The sequence below is a fragment of the Schistocerca piceifrons genome, chromosome 3, assembly GCF_021461385.2.
Source record: "Schistocerca piceifrons isolate TAMUIC-IGC-003096 chromosome 3, iqSchPice1.1, whole genome shotgun sequence".
NCBI lineage: Eukaryota > Metazoa > Arthropoda > Insecta > Orthoptera > Acrididae > Schistocerca > Schistocerca piceifrons.
This window is the reverse complement of record NC_060140.1, coordinates 135326778-135344559: the sequence shown is the minus strand read 5'-3', so window position 1 is coordinate 135344559 and position 17782 is coordinate 135326778. Positions and strand designations below refer to the sequence as shown.

The 17782-nt window shown below is 38.2% G+C and overlaps 1 protein-coding gene across 1 annotated transcript in view; it reads left to right on the top strand.

Annotated features, from left to right (window-relative positions):
• Window positions 1-8711, top strand: part of LOC124788311 (spondin-1) — a 214498-nt gene extending 205787 nt beyond the window's left edge. The window contains exons 11-14 of the mRNA XM_047255546.1: window positions 1162-1363; window positions 5930-6100; window positions 6617-6795; window positions 8028-8711. Coding sequence (XP_047111502.1) covers window positions 1162-1363; window positions 5930-6100; window positions 6617-6795; window positions 8028-8120 — 645 coding nt within the window. The 3' untranslated portion in view covers window positions 8121-8711. The remainder of the gene's footprint in view (window positions 1-1161; window positions 1364-5929; window positions 6101-6616; window positions 6796-8027) is intronic.
• Window positions 8712-17782: the final 9071 nt, after the last annotated feature.

Genomic DNA, 17782 nt, shown 5'->3' with positions numbered 1-17782 from the left:
TGTCTGTGTCAACGATTCCAGAATCTTTCAGAATTGTAAGCATACACTCAGCAAACAGCAACAAAAATTATTAATAGGCATTCATCTCATTAATTTTCACTAGTTTTGGGACTGTTATCCAAAAGTGAAACAGTTAATGATTCATGCCCTGTTTTGTAACCAGTTGTCAGACTGACATACTTTTCTATCTGTTGTCAGTTGTTAATACAAAAATGTAGAGAGTAGTTATTTATGCCTAAGCTATTATTTATATATTACTGTAACAGAACCCATTAAATGTCCCAACAAAACATATTGATGTTGCTTGAGGTAATGTGATTGTTGAGGGCAGAAAATGGCTGACAAAACTGCCTGGGTAAATTACACAGTGCAGTGGTTCATTAGAATGCCATAAGAGATCACTGCTCAAATCTTGACAAGACTTCAGTTGTTCCACATCCCTGAAGGCCCATGACAGGATTTTCAGAACACAGTGTAAATGAATGTAAAAATTCTGTGTAATGCAAATTTCAAATAGGGCAAAATAACTCCTCTCTGCATCACATACTACTTTCTGAAATGCCTGTGTCAAAGCAGAGCAGCAGAGTGTTACAAAACTTTGGCTGAATTCAATCTAGAAAGAAAAAGGGTAGAACCAGAGCAAATTCACAGACATTTTTCTACATAAGCTACTTATCATTTGGTGATGATCCCTCCCCCCCCCCCCTCAAAAAAAAACAACAAAAAACAAAAAAAAAACAAAAAAAACCTACCTTCATACACTTTCATCAGTGTCAGCTTTTGCTACTTATTGTGATACATGCTGTAAACAAACATTGCCCCCAAGAACCTGCAGTGAATTACAATATGCCCTGCATATAAATCTGACAGTTGTAGCACTGCTGGTGCCAAATCTCAGCTTGGTGCCCCAAGCAACATCCTTAAATTGACTATGGGTAGAACACAGTTTATGCACTGCATTATATTTCTACACTTCCTTTTCTATTAACAGGATGCTCGGAATAACTTATCCCATGCTTCACAGTTGCCGCAGGGTATTTCACTTTTCTATTGTCTTTTGAATTCCCGAAGAGGGAACCTTTGAGTGTTTCATCAGATCCAAGTAGAATTCTGTGCATCCCTTGTCAGAATCAGCATACAGCAATTGTTACTTTATTTCAGACTGACCCCATGTGTCCAGTGACAGCCTGGAGTGAGTGGAGTCCTTGCAGCGCTTCTTGCGGCAAAGGAGTGAAGCTGCGCACACGGCTTCTGCTGGTGCAGCCTGAGTTGCAGGAGAAGTGCAGCACACGTGTCGAGCTTGTGCAACAGCTGCACTGTGTAGAGGTCCCTGACTGCACATTCGATATGGCTACAGCCAAACGTTAGTCCTGACATTTTATTGTTTCAAATGCATAAACTAACCTCATTAATGTTATTTGTAGATTCTTCCATTACTTCTTGGCAGAACACTTCCATATTAAGGTTGGATAACAAGTACACTGTTTTTGTTCTAATGATCTTATTAATATAACAGTTCAGTTAAATTCACTGAAACAAAATGCTTGCCGTGATTCATTACATTGTAGATTCAACATTTCTGGATGGCCTGAACCAATATTGTTCATGTTATGGGATCTTGGTAATATCAAATGCCACTGCTCCATTCATTTTATTTCAGTGCAATGTTTGGAAATCAATGACAGTGAAGGTTTAAGTTAGGGCTGGAGGTGTGATCAAATAGCTCAATGGTAAAAGTGGCTGCTCATGAAAAGTGGGAAATCCAGGTTCAGCTCAAAGTCTGGCACAGTGATATATTAATACATGATAAACACTTCTTTTTCTGGAACACTTGTTCTCCAAATAACTGAATTTTGGACTTCAATTTGGTCTTACATGCTACTCATTTCAAAGATAAAGTCATGAATAATAAAATATACAAAGAAACACAATGGTTGCTGTAGATTTCAAGACGATCAGTTCACAAAAATTAAATAGGGATAATGTATTGCCAATGTCTGCAGCTGGCCAACGTATCCATCTCGGCTGTAGCTGTGATATACCCTGCTGTGTCTTTCTCTTCAGAGGTTCTATCCATAAAGTTTCTGTTTAGCTTGAAAAAATGAAAATGAAGCTGTGATGGACTGCAGCATTTAATTAACCTTTGGACATGTATAGTATAGCCATGTGTTGAAACAAAGTCTGTGGAAAGCATAGATCAAATTTGAGTCAGAAACTTTCTGTGTATTAGTCATGGGAGTTTATCACTTTGTTACCATATTTCATAGATTTTACACAATAACGCATTAATTTCTGATAATTACAGAATCTTTTTCTGAATTCTCAAGCAGATTCATCTGAAAAATGAAAGGTGTAAGATGTGTGGGTGCATAAATTATTATCAAGTGTTATTTCTCACTATCAATGGAAATGCAGACGTGAAACTGTTTAAATCAATTGATTCCTCTTAGAAGACTGATGAAGAACAAGACAAAAGAAGGCATTAAATTATGATTGTGATAGTACAAGAAAAATAATACCACTCATTTTGACTATGTCATGAGAAACTCTTGATATAAAGGATGAAAGGCAAATACATACAGGGAAATGTAACCAAGTTCACCAAAATTAATAACGTACCAGTGCAAGCACCTGGTCAGAGTCAAAAGTTACAACTGATATTGCAGGAACACAAGATGGGATCTCAAGTTGACCCAAAAGGAATATGGACTGCATTGAGATATACACGGATTAAGTGTGAAATACAAATTTGAGAGCCACAGCTAAAAGAAAATTAAAAGAATTTGTTGACAGATGAGGAAAAAAAGAATGACCTGAAACAAACATTTGCAAAACAATAGCTGAAAGTATCAGGGTAGAAAAATAGGCAATACAGTATTATGTTCTGTGTGATAAGATAGAAACGAGGTAAAAGTAGATCAATAAAAGGCAATGGCATGTAGCAGAGGTTGCTGTATTTAACCATGCTTGAATGATTAGAGGCAATTGCAGGCTGGAGTAACACTTTGCAGATCAAAGTCCTGAAGTGCTGGCAATGGCAGAGAGAATCCAGGAATTCAATGGGAAAAAATCACCCCAGTCACTGCAGAATGCCAAACTGATATTCCCTGGTTTCTCTTAACAAAATCAAGGTAGTTATTACATGACACTGGAATTATCTGATGAAAGTATAGTGGTCATCAACATAAGAGGTGATTAGAATACCACAGTTCTTTACTAGGCATGGGTCTGTTGCAGATGGTGTGCTCCTGCCTTCCTCTGGCCCAAAATGCTACTCATTCATCCAGCTGTATTGGAACTTACCGTTTAACATTAAATCCTAGTCATGATGAAACTTTGCATATTTCATATGTAACAACTGCTGCTAGTAACTTAAAAACCATCTTTGTGATTAGCTATGTGCCTTTCCTCATTTTTGTTTGTTGTTTCCATTGTGGAACTCCAGTTATTGCAATATTTTTTTAAAAATAAATGGCATTTACATTGGATACTAATTTTTATGCTCCTTATGTCTACAACAGTTTTCACTGGACAGTGGAAACCCCAGGTTGGAATGTCAACAATATTTGGAAATGGATAGATTGCTACTCACTGTAAAGGAGACCGATTGATTTGCAGACAGGCACAATGAAAAGACTGTTACACATTTGGCTTTCAGTCAAAGCCTTCTTCAGCAAAGAAAACACATACACACACACACACACACACACACACACACACACACACACACACACATTCACACTTGCAAGCACACATAACACACACATGACCACTACCACTAGCAGCTCCGACTAAATGAGACCGTCACATGAATACCAATCTGGAGTGAGGCATGGAAGGGGGAGGGACAGCAGGGTATGGGTGGTGGGGAGAGAATATCGCTGTCTGGCAGGACAGGTGGATGCATTGGCAGAGGGTGGTATAAAAAGAGCATGAGAGAGGGGGGCGGGGGCAGTGGGTGAACCAACAGTGAGCAGGAAAGGAGAGGGGCCGGGAAGGGAAAGGACAGATGGATAAATTGGCAGAGAGTGGCACACAAAGAGGAAGAGGGAATGTGAAAAGGGAGAGAGGTGATAGAATGAGGGGGCAGAAACTGTTGAATAGGGGGTGTGGGGACACTAGGTTGCCGTATGTTGAGGCTGGAATAACTTCGGGAGCAGAGAATGTGTGGTAAGGATAACTCTCATCTATGCAGTTCTGAAAAGTTGGCAGTGAAGGCGAGAATCCAGATGGCCCAGGTTGTGAAGCAACCATGAACATCAAGCATGTTATGTTCAGCTGCATTCTGTGCCACAGAGTGGTCTGATTTGCTCTTGGCCACAGTTTGGCAGTCGCCATTCATCCTGATGGTCAGCTGATTGGTAGCCATATCAATATAAAAAGCTGGGCAATGATTGCAGCAGATCTGGTAAATGACATTGCTGCTTTCACAGATGGCCTGGCCCCTGATGGGGTAGGCTGAACCTGTGATAGAACTGGAATAAAAGTGCTGGATGGGTGGATTGGCCAGTTTGCACCTGGGCCTTCCATAGGAATATGATCCATGTGGCAAGATGTTGGGATTTGGAGTGGCATAGGGATGGACTAGGATGTTGTGGAGGAGGGTGGGTGATGGAACACCACTTCAGGAGGGATGGGTAGGATTTCGAGTAGGATGTCCTTCATTTCAGGGCATGATGATAGATAATCAAAGCCCTGAGAAAGGATGAGGATCAGTTGTTCCAGACCATGCTGGTATTGGGTAATGAAGGGGGCACTCCTTTGTAGCTGGTCCTTTGGGAGTTGTGGGAGGATTGAGTGTGTTTGAGGAAATGGTATGGGACAGCTGTTAGCACACTAGGTCTGGATGCTAGTGCCTGTCTGTGAAGGCCGTGGTGAGACCTTCACCATACTGGGACAGGGAGCTCATGTCATTGCAGATATGCTGCCCACAGATGGCAAGGCTGTATAAGAAAGATTTTTTGGTATGGAAGGGATGGCAAATGTCAAAATGGAAGTACAGTTGGTGATTGGTTGGTTTAATGTGGACAGAGGTGTGGATGGAGCCACCAGAGCGGAGGAGGTCAACATCTAGGAAGGTGGCACACTGGGTTGAGGAGTTCCAAGTGAAGCAGATGGGAGAGAAGGTGTTGAGGTTATGAAGGAATGAAGATAGGGTGTCTTGGCCTTGAGTCTAGATCATGAAGATATTATCAGTGAACCTGAGCCAGATGAGGGGTTTGGGGTTTTAGGAGGCTAAGAATGTTTCCTCTAGATGGCCCATAAACTGGTTGGCTTAGGAGGATGCTATATGGGTGCCCATGGCTATGCTGTGAATTCGTTTGTATCCCTTCCCTTCAAAGAAGAAGTAGTTAAGTGTTAGGATAGTGCGGCAAGACCATGGGCACGAGGGATGTCAGTGCATAGTGAAGTGGCATCAGTAGTGACCAGCAGGAAACCAGGAGATAAAGAAGTGGGGATTGTGGAGAGTCAGTGAAGGAACTGGATGGTACCTTTGACATGGGAGGCTAGATTATGGGAAATTGGTTGGAGGTGCTGGTCAATGAGGGCTGATATCCTTTCAGTGGGGGGCACAATAACCAGCTACAATGGATTGTCCAGGATTGTTCGATTCATGAATTTGGGGCGGGGGGGGGGGGGGGGGGGGGGGGCATGTAGAAGGTGGGTATGCAGGGTGTCACAGGGGTGAGGAGAGAAATGAATTCAGAGGAGATGATGTTCTCAGAAGAGCCTAAGGCTCTAAGAAGGGATTTTCATTGCACCTGTCTGCGACTCAATGGGCCATCTTTCTGGTGAGTAGCAATCTATCCTTTTCACAATTTTCATTTATTATTTCATGATTCCTAATACAATTTATGACTACCTTAATGTGACAGAACATAATGTCTTTACACTATAATGTGTCTCAAATTTATTTGGACGGTTTCAGAGGTGTGTATGATGGAGCCAGAACCAGGAGTATGTCGTGGGCACTTTCAACGCTGGTATTTTGATGCAAGAAAGGGGATGTGTATTAAATTCATCTATGGTGGTTGCAGAGGAAATAGAAATAATTTCCTAACTGAGAAGGAATGTCAAGATTCATGTAATGTTATTATTGGTAAGAACAGTTGTCCATCTTCTCTTACTTTTGTTGAGAATTTCTTTCAGGTTTTGTTTACATTACAAGCTGATTTTCATGGCATTTACCTCTCATCACTTGAAATTTGCCTTTGTTGCTCATCGCCAGTCCATATTTCAGATCTCTTTCTGTGTGTGTGTGTGTGTGTGTGTGTGTGTGTGTGTGTGTTTTTATAGACACACACATAGAAATTATATGCATTCGTGATGGCAACATGTTCTAAATTCAGAATATGTTTTTTGTTATGTATCTCAGTGTTGATTTTAACAATTAATTGAAAGCAATTGTCAGTAATATCTTAAATGGTGAAAGAGCAAGTGTTTGTCTATTTCCATCACAGAAGAGATTGAACTGTGTTTGATACACCTGCAAACTAGGGATATGATTGAACTACCTGCTTTTTTAATATATAAAAGTTCTCACAATAAAAGCATAAATTTAGAATTGACGCTAATATAAAATGTATGTAATTCTACTTCTGTTCTTAATTTTTAGGAGGAGCACCTGTTCAACCACCAGCTCAGTTTAGTGCCCTACAACAGGATGTGCAACAAAACCAAGAAAACACTATTCAAGGTGTTCCTGTAAACTGCAGGCTTTCTGCCTGGTCACCCTGGAGTAGATGCAGTGTAAGCTGTGGATATGGATTCCAAACAAGGCAGCGCAGGATTCTTGTAAGTTCACAGATGAGTGACTAATGAGTGGGTGGGACGGTCTAGGAGTCTGTTTTGACTATGTTATAACATGTTTTATGAAATGATATCATTTACACACATGTTCAGTTGAGTAGTGCATACTGGTGTGTGTGTGTGTGTGTGTGTGTGTGTGAGAGAGAGAGAGAGAGAGAGAGAGAGAGAGAGAGAGAGAGAGAGAATGATCTGTGATCTGACTCAAGACAACTGATAATAATCTGTTACGATGAAACGAGCATGGATGAATATTGGTCCGCCGTATTTTGCACTCACTTACCAAACTGAAGGATGGCTGAAATTTACATTTTCATTCTTTACTCTGTTAAGGGATGATTTTCTAGGGTTATGTTGCAAGTCCACCAGATGATACTTGCAGCAGGAAACAAATGCATTCCTTATTTATTGTGACATCCATAGCCACAGCACTAAACACATACATAAATTTATAATTTTTAGAAAAGTACAGATGATAGTTATGTACTGGGATGTAAATGCCTAAAAGTTACATGCTCTCTCTTACCAATATCAAGTAGAAAATTAATCATTTCCAATCATTCAGAGATAAATAGAAAGCATTTCTCATTAACAATGCCTCTTCTCCCTAGTTTTTGATGTAAAACAGATTGCTTTGACCTTCTAGCTCCCATGTGCATCTTCTGGCACATTACTGGAGTTATGTAAGCACCAGAAGTGACATCATTGATGTAATATCTCAAGTAAGCACCAGAAGTGACACCACTTATGTAATATCACATAAGACAATAGTGTGGAGCTGCTAACCTCTGAGCATCAGTACATGTCAGCTCCACAAATTGTGTGCCATTTTACAACTAGTACATTGTTTTTTGCTACTACTGTCTATCCTTGATTTGCATTATTTGTTCGTACTTCTTCTTTTCTATTTCCTCCTCTCACTTATTGTTTCTCTACAGCATTTATTGTCAGTTTTCCTTTCTTCCCTAACTCCCTGTCCCCAACATCACTCTCTCATCTCACATTACAGAGGTGCATTCTCACAGGATGCAATCTCTTAGAACTCAGTAGTTCCTTTTCTGCTACATTTTTCTATCTTTATCTTTTTCTCTGTGCTTGTTTTTCATTGATGAATAAGTCCTAAAAGCCTGAAATTGTAATCTGATTCACATCACTGCCAAATGATATCCTATATTTTTTCCATCAATCATTGTAGTAATGTTTTGAAATAAATGTTTCAGACACAATCACAAAATGGCGGTCGGAGATGTCCAACGAGGTTGGTGAGGAGGAAAAGGTGCTTTGCTGGAGTGTGTCCTGTTCCAGATTCATAATTTCATTATGATTTCCTGTGGAGTTTTCTGATAAATGACAAATAGTTTCCATTTCTTACAAAATGTTATTTTATTTTGCTTCTATGACAGAAATAATAAAATAATTGTATTACTTGCATACTGCAAGAAAAAAAATGTTTTTAATTTAGATATACTACTACTTTTATGAAGGCAAAAATGATTTTGATGGCCATATGTTTTTTAGAAATTTGAAATAGTTTAGTATATGATAATGTTACCAATAATGAATTTTGTATGTCAAAGTGGCTCTTTTTACATTTGGAGTTCTTTGACGGCTACTCCTTGCAGTATGATTTAAATAATTAGAATGACGTACCAGCTTGATAGAGTTTTGTTTAAAGTTACCTGGACATTGTGAATGCCTATAAAACAACTGTACTTCAATAGACAAATATATGAAGTAAAATATATTTCTATTTTACAATTAGAATTAATAAAATAGTTTTTATAATTACTGTTTGTATAATAAAGACCTCAAAAAACATAAAGCTTTTTTTTAATTGAAGATCAAGTTTTTATGAAAAATTTGTGGATACTGTAAATATGAAATAAAACTACAGTTTTTTATGATGGATTGTATTTTCTCTTAAAAGAGTACTTACTGACATCCAGTGACAATAAACATATGAATCATCAAGACATGTCAAAGCGCAGAATTTTTATTCAGCTTGGGCCATCTTACTAACATATAACAATCAGTCATTCTCATCATACAGAGTGTTAGTGGTAGACTGGAGTGCTAATTTACCAAAAGAAAATTCTGTCAAGAAAACTAATAGAAGGTTTGTTTATAAATAACTCATCTGCTACCAGCCACGATTTTCTTTATTTTATTTTTCACACGGCACGTTTTGGGAAATGATTCCCATTTTCAAGTGTGTTTTTTGTGTTTGTTATGTCATTCCTATGTGATGTTGTCGATGTGTGATAGGAATGACATAACATTGCCTCCTGAAAATAGGTACTGGCCAGAAATTCAGTCTTGTAGTATTGTTTTAATGTTAAGATCATATGACACAACATAACTCAAGTGGTAGAGGGAGTCAACTGTTTTCACTGAAAATTACAGCTTTTGAAAATTTAAATTTTTTAAATATTCATTTATTGCTCTTAACATTAGTATGTAGCATTCACATCCCAGAACAATGTTTTATATTGTAATTTTTTACAATGCCAGATCATAACGTCTGGTTTATTACAAATTACATGTTCTGATGATGGACAGCTGCTCATTAGATGCAGTTGCTCAGCAAGGCAATCATGAACACTGCTGTCATAATCCTGCCACCATTTCGCCCCATAGCTATTCTGCAGTAATTTTTTGTTATGTACCAGATCTTTCCATTTCATACTTTCACTCTGCTGTGTGAGATATTTTACGCAATATCTCTGAAAATTTTCATTTACTAAAAACAGACATACAACAGTGTTGCACAATGTTTGTATTAAAGTACATCATCAACACAATGAAAGATAAGTTGATCAGAGAACATGATAAAGAATATATGAGGAGAAAGAATCAGAAGGTCAAATTGTCCACCTATCATAGTTCAGATATTTGGAAAGCAAGTGATCCAGAAGTAATGTTTATTACGCAACAAATTAGAGTTGGGGTTAAGAAAAAGGTTGCTGAAATGCTTTGTGTGGAGTGGAAACAGGACACAGAGAGGGACAAAATTGAAGCATTCAACATGTGGGCTTGTAGTAGAATGTTGAAAATATAATGTGTGATTGCTACTTATCTCATAGATGAAGCACTGAATAGTAGACAGGCACAATGAAAAATAATGCCAGAAATATTCAGCTTTCTGACAAAGTCCTTCTTAAGGAGTTGAAAACTCTCATACATCCACACAACTCTACACACATATGGCCATCATCTCTGGGCACTAAGGCCCGAATGCAATTGTGTCTGACATTGGCAGCAATGTAGTTATGGTTAGTAGTGGGGGTAAGGAAGAGGCAGGGGGTGGGAAGGATAGCAGGGTAGGGGTGGTGCTGTCTATGGGAGCACGTACAGATGTGGTGGGAGTAGAATAAGCTGCTAGGTGCAGCATTGAGAGACTGTGCTTGGAGGAAGGGGGAAGAGAGAAGGACTCTGAAGTTGTGTTGGTGAGATAGAAGCCATTTGTAATAGGGGGGTGGGAGCAAGGAAGAAGATAGGCAATTGCAGGACAGGGACTAGCTAAGATTGAGGCCAGGAGGGTTACGGGAATGAGTGATATGTTGTTGGTAGAGTTCCTTCCCACTACCTACCACAAATAGATTGCTGCTAAGGTAAGATGCAGTCACAGTCAGGCCTAGTGTCCAGAGACAATGCAGCCCTGTGTGTGAGTTGTGGTTGTGTGAATGTAAATGAGTTTTCTACTTCTGAAGAAGGACTATGTCTGATTTGATTTTTCATTGGTCCAGTTTTATCATACAGCACAAATTGTACAATTGATATTGGACAGGTCAAAGATAAGTTACAATAATACATAGTATTAGCAAAATAGTAGGCAAATTAAAAATAGGTACCTATTACAATTAATTTTGTTACGTATTCAGAAATTCTCTGGAAGAATAGAAACAGTACTTTATTAGAAATGCCTTTAGTTTAGCTTCAAATATTGGATGATTAGCATTTTTTATTTCATTTGGTATCTTATTGTGTAGTATTACATCAATGTTAATTATGCTCCTCTGATAGGTGGTTGTTCTGTGAAATTTTTGGTGTGTATTTGATTTCCCTCTGGTACTATAGTTGTCTACATTTATGTTCTGTAGCAGTTTGCCTGTTTTCAGGAGGTAGTCCCTAGTGAACAAGATAGTTTCATAAATGAATAAACCTGGAACATTTAGAACACAAGCCTCAGTAAAATGGGATTTCCAGGACTCCATCTTTTTAAGGCCACAAATTATTCCTAGAGCTCTTTTTTGCATTCTAAAAACCTTTACACTGTGAGTTGATTATCTCCAGAAAACGATCCCATATCGGACTAGTGAGTGGAGCTGTGCATAATATGCCTGCAGTACTGTTGTTTTGCTTGTTGTAGCTTTTAAAATTCTTAGGCCACAGCACACAGATGATAGTTTCCTAGACAAGTTATTTATATGTGTGTCCCACTTCAAGTCTTGCTGAATCCATAGACCCAAAAATATTGTGACACTTACATTTTCTAGGGTATCATTTTTTAATTGTGCTTGAATAGACATTTGATTAGTTGGAGGAATTAAATGAAAACCAACAGACACAGTTTTTTTTCAGTATTTATAATTATTTTTTTTTCTCTGTGAACCACTCAGAAAGTCTTTTCATAGAATTTTCTGCTGTGGACTGCAAAGTTTCTGGACTGGATCCAGTGAGCAATCTGCTGGTGTCATCGGCAAAGAGGACAGTTTTTGTGGGACTCATATATTCAACTAAGTCATCCCCATAAATCAAGAAGAGTAGTGGACCTTAGACTGAGCCTTGTGGTGCACAATATTTTATTGGTAATTCGCTAGAAAGAAAGGAAATTGTTTCTTGTTTCATTCATTTTCTTGAATTCGTACTGAAGTGATACTTTCTGCCTACAGTTTTTTAAGGTATGAACACAACCAGCTATGTGCTACACCTCTTACTCCTCGTCTTTATAATTTTTTAAGCAGAATATTATGGTCCAGGACATCAAAGGCTTTTGATAGATCTAGAAAAATACCTGCAGCTAATTTATGTTGATCAAAGGATTTTAAAATGCAGTCCAAGAATTCGAAAATTGCTGTCTGTGTACATTTAGACTTTCTAAAACCATGTTGTTGTACTGTAAGAGGTGCATATTTATTTATGAAACTTAAAGCCTGTCATAGAAGAGTTTCTCTAGAATTTTTGAGAAGGAACTTAACTGTGACACGGGTCGGTAGTTTGATATTTTTTCAGAAGAACTTTTCTTTTAGCAGGGATGAAACTTTTGCTATTTTAAAAATATCTGTAAATACACCAGTTTTTAAAGAGAGGTTGAAAATTTTGGCAAGGGGTTTGCTATGTGGTGAGCACATGCTTTTAATATGAAATCAGGTACTTCATCAAGACCACTTGACATTTTATTGCTTAATGATTTAATTTTGGTTATAATTTCATTGGGGTTTGTTTCATAAACATACATAGAAGCAGTCGAGATCACTGACTTGCTGGAGAAACTTGGGACTGGTCCTTGACAGTGTACTTGAATGAGGTCTTCAGCTAGTGAAGTGAAGTATTCATTGAATTTTTCCACAACTGAATTTGGGTCTGTGACTTTTGAGCTTTCTAGTGTTGATGATACATTCTTTTCCTTTGGAGCTGAACTACAAGTTTCTTTCTTTATAACTCTCCACGTGGATCTCAATTTGTTAGATGAGTTTCTTATCAAATTGTAATTCCACATAATTTTTGCCTCTTTGACTACTCTACCATAGATTCTTTTGTAGGCTTTTGCATAATCTGTGAATTCTTGGGTTACTCTATATTTCTTAGGCCTACAACAATACAGCAGAAATCTGTTTCTCTCACAGGAAATTTTTATGCCTTTAGCTACTCATTTATTTATTTATTTATTTATTCTTTGCCCATGGACTCCAGCTGAAAATCCAGCTGAGAGTATTGGGTGTGTCATACAATAGCCTTTTAACATCAAACTTGATTTCAATATATATATATAAATGAAACAAATGATTAAACAGAAATAGTCCATAATCATACAAAGGTTTTACATATTTCACATTATACGTACACACAAATCAAAAAAACATACAGAAATGATAATTTTTACAGGTACATTTCAGTAATGATATATTTAAACACCATCTTAGTATCCACTCAAACTGTATATACATTTCTCTGTTGCTTATTATTGTTAGGTTTTACTGTTTTTACTACTTTTGGAAATGCTACATTAAAATAGTGAAGAAAGATGCTCTGAAAACTCATGTACATGCTATCAACATTGTTCTGAGGGGCAATGTTTTCCCAGTTTTCCTTCACCAGTAAGAGATTAAAAATTCTAATGTTATCTTCAGAAAAGGTTCTTTTTTCAACTACTTTTTCGGTACTACTACTACTTGGCATTTCTATACACAGCAGCTGTGCCTCATGATCACTAGGGCCTACAACCGATGCTTGTGAAACTGTAATTTGTTTCTGAGATGAATATTTGGTCAATAATGGAATTTTTGCATTCTGTTAATCTTGTTGGGCAGTGTATTGTGGGGATCATACTGAATATGTTGGTCATATTTATCAAAGCACCGTCATCTCTGGTGCTGCTGTCTTTTGAAAAATCAGTATTGAAATCCCCACAAAGCAATATCTTCATATTTCGTGTACTGATCCTGTTCAGTGGAACCTCTAGTTTATTCATGAAGACTGGCAGGTTTCCACTTGGTGCTCTATATATGTTAATAACTATTAAATTAAGCTCTGGCAGTTTAGTAATGGAAAGTTCAAAGTCTTTTTTAATTGAGTCAATATAATTTTTACTGACATCACAAAACTTTACTTGTTCTTTCACAAAGATAGCAGAGCCACCATGTTTGGCAAACTCTCGGCTAAAATGACTTGCTAATCTGTATCCTGAGATTTTACTTCGTCATTTCGTAGCCAATGTTCAGTAATGCAAATTATGTGTCTACATTTAATGCATACTGGAGTAGTGAACATGGAAATTTTATTTGTGAGTGACTGAACGTTATGGTGTAGTATAGCAACATCTGGATATTTAGTAACTTTAGTTCAAACGTTTTCTGATTCTTTATCTAATGGCATTTCTAATACAGCACTTACCCAAAATTTTTTCGGGGTTTCTTGTGTGTAGCTTCTGTTTACTGGTGGCAATCAGCAGGTGAGTCAACTTCTGGAGCTTGTGTAAGTTTTGCGTCATCCACATCTGTCCTCTTCAGTTTAAACCATTTCGTAATTTTCGTTTGGCTGATGACTTGATCGTTTGTTTCTCGCCTAATCGGTTTAAACCACTTGGTAATTTGCGTTTGGCCGCTGGCACAGCTTGTAACTCGTCTAAAGCACTTCTTAATCTCCGTTTGATTGTCACTTATACTTTTTTCTTCACTCTTCTTCGAGATATGAGTACATATTTTTTTGGCTAGTAATTTCTTTCCTGGCGTATTTAATTAAGTCCATGGACTGCATGGAACCTTCGCTCCAATCTGTTTATATCTACAATATCGACACTCTTAAAGTAAGTGCATATTTCAGTGATACACTCGTTTGCAACATTAATTTCGCGGTTCACACACGACCAGGGCGGTAAATCACGACGATGTGGGATGTTCACAATGAGTACATTTGTGTGGGTTAAATTATTTAAACATTTCCTCATTTCTGTAATAACCTTGTATATCTCATTTCTATAGACGTCATTTATCCTCCTATTAACACGGCGAAATCGTCTTTATTCAAACTAGCTACGTCAGTTGATGTTGTTAGGTCTGTTATTTCACTCAATGGAGCCCCTAGCTTTATGAAACCAGATGCCTTGAAACTACATGTTCTCATCAACATTGCAGAAATTTCACGGCCGTGACAATCACCTAACACATAGATCGTTTTGTGATTCACACTTTTTGTAACCGGAGGATTTAGGGTTCTTCTTCTCACGTGACTAGTGCTGTTTTTTTGTCGCACGTATTCTAAATGTTCTTCAGTTTGCAGTTTCGCTGGAGATGCGTTTTTTAACGTAGTTTCCTTTGTTGCAGTGAAGTCTGTGGTAGTGTAGGTGTGCGCAATTATTTTCGGAGTTTTTAGAATATCTCCTGCCGCAGTATTTTCACTGTTTGACCTACTTACAACGAGCAACGGTTTGCCTACTTTGTTTCCTACTTTTCAACCCTCTTCCGGCGTGTTCACTGAGTCCACGGCAGAAAGGACTTAGAAAGAATTTTTTTGCTCTTTGTTACCGAAATTTACGTTTTCTCGTGGAGACACATGATACACTTTCGACTTGGCAGCCATCTTTCCTGAAGCTGAATATTTCTAGTAGTTTTTTTCACTGTGCCTGTCTGCAACTCAGTGTCTTCTCTGTGTATTGAGCAGCCACCTATTCTTTCCGTACTGTTTTTATTCCACCCTGGACTTTAATTTCTTTTGTCAGCTTTATTTTTCAAGCTGTTTGTGAAACAATTTTCAGAATAACTTGAATGTAACTGGTTATAAAATTATATATTTTGGCTATCTGAGAATCAGATGTACAAACAGTTGTTTCACATTCACTTTCTTGCTACAAAAAATCAGTTTCTCAAATTTTCAAGTTGGATGGCATGGTCTTCTGAGATGCTCACTTCACTGACCAGATTCCTGTTACCATGAAATGATCCACACCGTCATACTTCAGACAAATTCTACTTAACATGCGGAAAGTTTAGAAAGCACAGCAGGTCAATAAAGATTGTGTTATAGCATTATTTCTTTCAACGTTAAAATATAAATTTATTCATATTACAATGAACCAGCTTGAGATCTGTAACAGTCTTATGAAATTTACAAAATGGCTCGTTTCTTTGTTCAAGAACTCCTATTGTCAAGAACAGAAATAGTTTGGCATGGCTTATTCCGCAACATGCTGATATTTACAGGGTCCTACACAGTACACATTTTTTTAAGGAAGAAGTTTCTCTATTACGTTTTGCAGTGGAATATTGTTGCATCTGGCCAAAAAATTTTATGAAAAGTAAATTACATCATCTTGTGCTATGTATAATTTATATATTCTGATAGCAGAACATGGACTGGTGGAAAGGAATGTTAGAGGAAGTTGTGTGGTAGAATTTTACACAAAGCATAATATAATCATTGCTGACTCTTGGTTTAAGAATCATGAACAAGGATTGTGTATGTGAATGAGATCTGGAGGCACTGGAAGGTTTCAGATTGATTATGCATGTATAATGGTAATATGAGGGTGATTTGAAAAGTTCTCAGAATCACCTCTGGAGGTCAGCACTAGCAGAACAAGTTGTTCACATGATATTCATTGAACTTTTGCCTGTAAATTCGTGCCACATCAATGCTCTTGGAAGAGAGCTGTGGCGGTGACGTGGCTCTGCTGTTGTTCCCGCATAGTGATTTGTGAAGATGGAAAAAAAATCGAGATTCGAGCTGTGATTACGTACTTCGTAAAGAAAGGTATGAAAGCAAAGGACATTCATGCCAATTTCCAGAATACCCTGGGGGACTCTGCTCCTTCGTATTCAACTGTTTCCAAGTGGACAAATGGATTTAAATTTGGTCAGGAGAGCTTAGATGATGATCCACGCAGTGGTCAGTCAAGATGTGTCACTACTCCAGAAATCATTGCAAAAAGTCCACAAAATGATCATGGACAATTGTCTATTGAGAGTGTGTGAAATTGCTCACGTTTGCCAGATGTCATCTGAAAGGGTATATCACATTTTAACTGAAGAATTAGAATTTAAAAAATAATCTGCAAGATGGGTGCCGCGACTCTTGACACTGGATCAAAAACATGTGCCATTGCTATGGCAAAATTACACGAACTAAGATATGAATTGTTACCATTCTCACCTTATTCACCTGATAAAGCTCTGTCAGACTTCTATCTCTTCCCAAAACTGAAAATTTTTCTTGGTGGACGAAGATTAACTTCAAAAGAAGAACTGATAGTCGGAGTTGACAACTGCAGGATGGCGCACGAAAGGTGTTACCATTTTGTTTTTGAATATAAACTTTATTGTCAATGCAATCTGAAAGGAACAGATACTACAATGAAGAGCTGTCCACAGAGATTTCTTCTAACTCAGCACATGCTCAATATGTCCACCATTTCGTTTCCTAACTTCCTTCAAACGAACACTGAAGTTATACCCTACGGCACATGTCTTACGTAATTTCACTGCAAGCTGAGCTCCATTAAATCACGTGGATGTTTCGGGCAAATTTTTTCCTTTAGCTACCCTCAAAGAAAAAAGTCACATGGATTGAGGTCTGGACTATTGGGGGGGGGGGCGGGGGGGGGGGGGGGGAGGCAATTTTGTCCGTCATTGAAGCGACCTGGAAGCCTGAGTGAAATGATCCACATGTCGAAATGCTCATGTAAAAATTTCAACACAGTGTTTGCAGTATGTGACCCTGCTCCTTCTTGCATGAACCATTGCGTGTTGAAGGGCAAGGCAGTAGCAAGAAGCTGTGGAATGAAGCTATTGCGAAGCATGCTCAAATAATGCTTGCTGTTCACAGCTTCTTCAAAGAAAAAGGGTCCATGACTGGAAATTGCTGTAATCCCCGGAGCATTATGTTGTCATTCATGACGCACTTGTGGGTTTTCAGTGGCCCAAAAGCGCACATTTTGTTTGTTAACCACACCGTCTAAATGAAAATGTGCCTCGTCTGAAAACCAAATGTTGTTGAGAGTTTCTTCCCTATCCTCTGCCCACTGAGCAAACAGTAGTCTCTGCTTCTTATGCTCTTCAGTGACCTTCTGTGCACAGGTCATCTGGTATGGGTACATATGGAGGTCACTTTTTAAGAATGCATTGAATGGAGCGTCTGGATATTCCCAGTTGCACTGCTGCCTTTCTACACGATTTCCCGGGACTTCTCTGTACAGCAACTCATATCACTTCAATATTCTCCGGCCAACAAACAGGCTTAGGCCGAGGTCACTTCGCTTCCA